The 8,045-nt window shown below is 36.3% G+C and overlaps 1 protein-coding gene across 1 annotated transcript in view; it reads left to right on the top strand.

Annotated features, from left to right (window-relative positions):
• COL13A1 (collagen type XIII alpha 1 chain) overlaps positions 1-8,045 on the top strand; it is a 232,837-nt gene that overhangs the window by 114,565 nt on the left and 110,227 nt on the right. Inside the window, exons 9-11 of the mRNA XM_018561268.1 lie at positions 1,790-1,825; positions 4,831-4,857; positions 6,449-6,484. Coding sequence (XP_018416770.1) covers positions 1,790-1,825; positions 4,831-4,857; positions 6,449-6,484 — 99 coding nt within the window. The remainder of the gene's footprint in view (positions 1-1,789; positions 1,826-4,830; positions 4,858-6,448; positions 6,485-8,045) is intronic.

Raw genomic sequence — 8,045 nt, 5'->3', positions numbered from 1 at the left:
ATCACTTCCAGTGTGAGGGATGAAGTCAAAGCAGGATACAGATTGCTTATTAATACAGATAGTTATCACAGAGGTAATGGAGTTTTTATATATCTCATTATATCATTATGATTTTTTGTAGCATACATACAGAAAATTCACTAACAAATGTAATTTTTTAGCCAGTCTGAACTTACATGAGCTCTGTGGGGGCATACCTAAAAAAATTGATTTTCTCTAATGTTTTCAGGCCTGTCTGACCTCTGTTAGATATTTTGCATGCATATTTCATGCAAGAAAAAGCCACATTAAGTGCACACTAATTGTGACTATAAAAATAAAGTATCCACCGCTCCAAGATTATTAATTTGCATGGAGATTGTGCAAGGAGTGATCTTAGAGTGGTGGCTACTTTACAACACACACACAGGGACCCTGGGGAACAAAAGTAGCCACCACCGAGAATGAAGGACAGTGTCAGCATAACTTCAGAGATGATTTAAAGATCTACAGTCGAGTGATGCACAAATAAGCTACATTTTTGTTAATAGGGTACTTACATGTATTTTTAAGGTTTAACTCCTGAGTTTAGTATCACTTTAAAACAGTTAATGCTGGCAAAAACTAATAGCTTTAGTTCTCATTAAAAATAGACCCCTTAATCTTGAAGTTCTGGTATGAAAGCACTTTATGTGCATGTGACAAATGGTTCTAATGAGGATAACTAACAGAAACATGTAAACATCTTGCTACCAAATGAATAGGACAGGACTCATTTTAATGGAACAATTTGGTCTGTCTTGATTATGGGCACCCATTCTAATGTTTATAGCTATTTATACAGGAATAGTAAACGTCACTTACAGAAAAAAAAAATGAATAAACATGTAATCAGGACAAAGACATTGCAAATAAATAATGGGTTTGTATGTTTTTATTGAAAATGAAGTCCATTTTATGCACACTTGGCTAATGATTACATGATTAGTATTTGTACCACATTTGACCAGGAGAGCAAACATTTTGTTCAAATTCTGTCACTGTAATGTCAAATGTTTAAAAAAAAATATATGCATCCTTGCAGAACAACAAACATTCCAACAGAAAAAAATTTACCACCTCCTGACTATTGTAGTCAGACAGGGGAGTAGTTATTCTATTTACCATTGGTGAGCGTGCCAGGTAGGCACACAACGCCTGTGATCCCGTTGTCATTAGAAAGTGGAGATCATAGGCAAAATTCACAGAGCCTGCTCGTATTCGACCAGCCCTACTAAGTGGAAGAGGTTTTTATCAGAACAAACATCCCAATTTCATCTCATTATTCATTTGTGAAATCAATAAAATGTGTTAAACGAAATGTTTAAAAGTGTAATCTAAGGGTTCTATAATCTATTCTAACATGTTTTATCATGGTTAACTTGTCAGTTTGTTTTTCTATGTTTCCATTTTTTTAAAAGTTTGTTTCGTTAATAAAAACTTGTTTGAATGTCTAGATAGTACTGTTTTTACCCTTTATTTGTATATATTTTGAATTTGCCATATTTATAGAACCATAAAGTTAGATTTGAGAACATTTTGCAGGATTAGTATGGCACTATACCTGTAGCATACATAATTACCTCTAATACAGGTCTCTCCCTTTTCCAAAAGTAAATAAATGCTGCTTACAAAACATTTTATTTTGCTGTCCTGCCTCATTACATGTTAAAAATGTGGTGTTATACCTTCCCTATAACATAAATATATTTATGAAAGTTGAAATTGAATATTAGGTCTGTTGTGATCAACTGTTTTTGTTTTCCTTCAGGGTCAGCCTGGAACACGAGGTTTTCCTGGATTTCCCGTAAGTCAAGTGACTAAATATTATTTGGTTGGGGTAGGAAAAGTCTGTATAGATTTTACTGGGAGTTTTTGTTTTCTATACAATATATAGTGGATGCTTGAGAATTACATTTAGGTTAACCATTTTAGGGCTGTTTAGTGTAGTCACTGATTAGGTAATAGAATGGTTTAGAAACACAGAACTGTTTGTAACTGTTTGGAATGATTTTCGCAATATTCATAAATGGAAAACTTTGAAGCCCTCTAGTGGTCAGTGACTCCTATTGCAAAGTCACTACAAACAGTGGGGTTGATTTACTGACGTAAGTTTGCAAAGTGTAGGTTCACATAGCAAAGTAAAAGTTGCTAAATAATCTGAACCTGGGTTCACTTTGAATTTCCAATCATGTGTAAAATTTCCTTTGCACATGATTGGGTAGTCAAAGGGAACACAAGCTTTCATCTATTTACCAGCACTTACTTTGCTAAATGATCAGCCTCTATTGCTTTAGTAAATCATCCCCAATACATTTCAAAAATTTTAATGTGCTCACAAAAAAAGTACATGTGCACACTTTGGGTCCTTCCCATATGGTTTGGAAAACTTTATAAGATATGGCTGGTAGCTGTAACCTGCAATATTGTGGCCTTTGAATATGCATGTCATTGCTATGTATATTTTCATGTTCACCTTATAATGTATTTTTTATGCTTTTATATCATAGCAATAGGTTACAGCTGTAATTATACCTTTTTTGTTAGTGACTATGTGAAATGTATTATGAAGTAAGGGAGGGGAGCTGATTCACACTGAATACCATAAACCTTGTAATACAGTATTGTCTTGACTATTTTAGAAAAGGAAAATAAAGTGTCCCTGTTATCCCAAATAGCCATTTCTTTACATCTTAGATGACCTATACATAGGTGCTAATTGCAGGATCCTATTCAGTGCCCACGTGGCAAACCATGTTCCAAATGCTCTTCCAGTGGGGTGACCAATGAAGTCAATGTGCATATGGTGTCAGGCATTGCTTAGACACGGCAGGCAACATGGTATGTGATTTAACACGTGGTGATAAACACTTGTGTGTTTAATTATTTTGGTGACTGCACTCTCTCAGAACAAAGTGGGTGCTGCTAAATGCTCCCTCTATTTAACAGCTTAGATTACAGAATCTGGTGCTTACACATGTGCATTTTTTATTGATTTTTATTTTGTGGTGTACATTTAGTCTGAAATGTGATTCATATTTGGAAATAATTTCTTTTGATGGTGGCACATGCATAGTTGCTGTCTTTTTTCTTTAAGCTATATTACAGTCATAATTTTGATGGCAGCTGTTTTGTAAATAACTTCATTCCATTGATTTTATTTTATACTCTAAAAATGAATTTGGTAAAAAAAATAATTAATTTATACCACATGGGCAGCACAGTGGGTTAGTGGTTAGCGCATCTGCCTTGCAGCACTGGGGGTCCCTGGTTCGAATCCTGGCCAAGGAGTTTGCATGTTCTCCCTGTGCTTGTGTAAGTTTTCCCCGGTACTCTGGTTTCCTCCCACACTCCAAAGACATGCTGGTAGTTTAATTGGCTACTGTCTAAATTGGCCCTGTATGTATGTGAGATACAGGGGCCAATTTAGACAGATTGTGAGCTCCTTGAGGGCAGGGACTGATGTGAATGTGCAACTATGTAAAGCGCTGCGTAAATTGTCGGCGCTATATAATATGTGACCCTACTTAGAACCATAGAAAAAAATTCAAACCGCAATAAAATTGCTTACTTTTTTCAAAAACTTGTAAAATGCCTGTGCATAGTTCAAATTTTCATAGGCTCGATCAAATTATTGAAACTTCGTATTTGAAAATTGTGGACACTGTAAATTACAACTAGAACCTGGTTGCTATAATCAATACAAGCACTTGGCTTTCATCTGTTTAAATCAGTCTATTTAATAACACAGATTTTTACATGAACGGCATTGTGAATAAGAGATGTGTGTCTACATTTACAACTACTAATCCAGTCACTAATTGTGAAATTGTGTCTTACATAGGTTTTATGTTACATATACTTTTTCTAGCATATGCTAACTGACATTTTATCAGATTATTATGTGAATTTAAAAATGAATGTATTTATGTTGACTTACAGAATGTTCTTTTAATCTCATGGACAAAGAGCATGTACAATTTGCTTCAGCTGTGTTGTGTGTTCATAATTTGTTAACGTTATATGGTTTGTATAAATGTTGCCATTCTGCGTTGGTGGCATCAGTAATCTTTTTTACCCTTCTTTCCATCGACTGTCGCATGTGTCTTTGAAATATTTCAGAATGTGCATCCAAAAACAAGTGTGTTGATTTTAATCTTTCTCCTGTTGAGCAAAGTAAGTTACACTGAAGAAGCTTCTGGTAAAGCAAAGGTGATTTTGTAATACAGGAAGGCTTCATTCACACTTACCACTTGTGTTCCTGTCCTCTGTATGCAGAGGAAAATCTATGGGGTTGGTTGTGGTGTTTATGCTTCTAGATGTTTTAAAAGGTGCACGTTTACATGTGTTTAAATGCATGTTGATGCATTTAGAGGTTCAAATCAGTTCCTGATGCACCTGCCTTCTATTTTTTGAAAAAGCAGATAAATTGACCACAGATAAAAGCATCTAAACGCAATGTGTAAATATACCCATTGGAATTTATTAGGTGCATATATACGCATTTACAAAAGTGTTTTAAATGCATATAAAAGCATCTAATTGCACATAGTGTGAATGAAGACTAATAGATGTAATAGATGCAAAGAGCGGTGTACACAATGCCAATGCTATGGGTTACTGTTATTTGCATTAAGCCCACAATATCTAGATTTTGCTGAAGAAGGAGAAAGTTCTGAATAAAAAATGTATGTCTGCTTTTTGTAATTTTGTGACATCTTCTGTGTACACAAAAGAACCCAACTACCATGTTTATGGTGGTTAATGATGACATCTATAACTTTTCATAAGTATCTTCTATTTGTATTCCAGGGCCCAATAGGATTAGACGGCAAGCCAGTAAGTGTCTCATTACGTAGCCAGCGTGTCAGTTTTTAGGATATAAAATTAGTCAATTGTTGCAGCAATAGCTTCACACTGTGGGAATGACGTTTCCTAAAGTTCCCACCTTTCTAAGATACCTTTATGGTGGAAACATATGCCTCCAAGGTTATTGCTGCTAGTATTGAGTATCCAAAATATGTCACCTGTAGTGTGGGGTCACTAAGTGAGTATGACATTCCTCTCCAGAATTAGCACTATAACTGTGGCATCTTATGCTCTGAAGTTAGTTTGTTGGGAAAAGTTCTAGCCCTGTTCCAGAACTCTATGTGAACTGTTTGCATGGCTGCTTTTTGGCTTAATTTTATAATTTTGATACTTAAACCATCTTAACTCTTTACTCTTATCCATGAAACAAACTGTGGTGAATATATGTGCAAATGCAATATTTTAAACAAATTGAATGCCTTGTTACGCTACCACCTGTGTGCATGGCTGGTCTAGTCCTTGTCTGAAATTCCTGCCTAGCAATAAATCTTTTGATTTTAACAAACCATTTTATACCTTTCTGCAGCTCTCAACTGTAATTTGTTACGGCATAAGTATGCCTCATAACTCACTCAATAACTCAGGTGACAGGGTCACAAAGAAGCCCCAGAGCTGCCAGGAATATTCAGTAGAACTGAGCCAGGCTAAAATAAACAAAAATGTTGATTAAGAGTGATTTGTTGGGTGACCTTCAGATTTGTAGAACCTGATTCTTTATTCTGATTTGGAGATTGCAGCCACTGATTAGAGAGAAACTATAGCTAAAATGGTTTTACAGAGAACTGCCATTTTAGGCTATTTGCACATTACACTCATGCTGCCATCATTCTAGTCTTTTGACTCCTCAAATTAAACAATGCTTGCATGCATGATGACCTTAGAGACAAATGGCCTAATTCACTAAAGACGCTTAGAATCTTCACACAATAATTTGTGTGAATATTTATTTCAATTATTCTGGCATGTTTAATTCTTGCACCTGCGGTCAGGTGCAAGACTGTAGCCAATTACTGTTTCGGACGGCGCAGTGCATTGTGGGATGTTCCGCGGTCGAACAGACCGCGCACATCCTGTAATGTTCGGCGTTCAGCGAATGCTAGAACAGGCTATGTTCGAGTCGAACCTATGTTCGACTCGAACATGCAGCCCATCCCTAATGTTCAATGCAAATTCCTGTTCACTCTGAATACCAATTAAATGAAGATGAAATAAGTAAACAGGAATTTGATTTTTACATGATTGGATAAGTGAAGGGAATATTCACACAATCTATTGGGTGAATATTCTTATACTCCTCTAGTAGATTTGCCTCAAAATGTGAACATGCTGCTCAAAAATATTATATATGGCAGATAACATTGCCATAACATGTACACATGTAACCTGTACCATCATCTTTCCACATATTTCAACAATGCCTACATGAGTATAAGTCACCTAGTTAAACTATGCTCTGTCTCTTCTAAGCCAAAATAAAATGTTGAGATGAAAAAATATTCCACATATGTTAAAAGTGCACGGCATCAGTCCTGCTAATTCTGTTACTTTCTTGGTATTGTAGGGCCATCCAGGTCAAAAAGGTGAAAAGGGAGATATGGTAAGTAGATCTGTTATGATTAATTTAGCATGATGAAAATATAAATATTTTGTCATCTGGAAAATATTTTTAACTTGCAATACTATTTTTTAAGTACTTAACATGATTTTCTGTGATTGAGGATGCAAGTCAAAAACATGCCCTGTCAGTAAATATTTTTGAATGTTGTCAGTAAAAAGTCTTGGAAGGTTAGCAGCCCTGATGATAGCGTGTTTTGTATGTATGCTAGACTCTAGGAAGTGATAGAAACACAAATCATGGATAAATGTTATATTTATTGCTTGGATTCACCACACATTATGTAAAAAATGAAAAACATCTCAACCGAGGCAGCAAGCTACTGAATGAAGACTGTGGACATCCACACAAATGTGATTCCTGAAATATATTGGTCCAGCTATTTGATTGTATTTTAATAGTAGATTACAGTGAGCCAAGATTAGATGTAGGGTGTAGGGTGACTCCTTAAATCATGACCGTATTAGATTTGCTCTCTATCTACTTTATCGTTTTTTTCCCCCACTACTTCAATTAGCACATCCTATTCTGTTCTGAAGAACAAGGGTATATTTCGAATGTAAAGCCTACACTACATTTGCAGTAAAGGCTCTGGGGATATTTTTTACCCCGCCGGTGGAATATAATCTAGGACGAATGTTCCATTTTGGCCCTTTAAAATGGTGACTATGGTGAGCTGTGATGAGGCAAAGATTAATGACGCAATCCATTTTGTGTTCCTCCTGAAGCACACACTGCATGGCCTAATAGATGAGGTCACTCACACAAAACATTCAGTGCAACTCCTCCCATATGTAGCAAAAATGTCCTAACCTGGACAGTCCCATAATAACATATTCCTACACACCTTCATGTTTTTAAATTATTTTTAAATTTGTATTTATTACAGGTATTTATATAGCGCCAACATTTTTTGCAGTGATTCACATATACTCTTTACTTTCATACTCATTCCCTTTCCCTTGGTCTCATGTCACTCTTACGGCCAGTCGCCCAAGTCTGTTAGGTGTCATCGATTGCTAAGAGGAATCCAACATGTGAGCTGTGTGGCTAGAACAGCCTTGTTTCAGCTTTTTTCTCCCCTTTACAAAATAGGAGAACATTTAGTGACACTATTGCGTAGGTCCTGATTGGCATCACAGCACCAAGTCACTGCACCCAGAACAAGGTTGTGAGTGTTGTTCCTATGGCATCTTAGTTCGGGAAGCTGACACTGACAACATCAACTGGGCCCTTGGTACGGAGTGATCCGCCCCCTCTTCAGCCCACCAAGTTCCAAGAGATGAAGCAACTGTGGTGGAGGAATCACTAAAAGAAGCACATACTGATAGACAGCGTCAAAGTTACTATCTACCTCTCACATGGCCATGATCAATGAGTACATCAACCTGTTGCCAAACTAGAGCTGGTATGATCTTATATGACCCCCCCTCCTCCCTGGTTAGAGTTACAATATAAAAATACTGGAATATTGGAATGGTAAATGACCTAAAATTAGTAAAGCACTGCAGTTCCAAACTATGGGTCTGTTTAATATTTAATG

The sequence above is a fragment of the Nanorana parkeri genome, unplaced genomic scaffold (genome assembly GCF_000935625.1).
Source record: "Nanorana parkeri isolate BGI_ZX_2015 unplaced genomic scaffold, ASM93562v1 scaffold512, whole genome shotgun sequence".
In the NCBI taxonomy this organism is placed as follows: domain Eukaryota; kingdom Metazoa; phylum Chordata; class Amphibia; order Anura; family Dicroglossidae; genus Nanorana; species Nanorana parkeri.
This window is presented reverse-complemented; position numbering and strand designations above follow the sequence as displayed.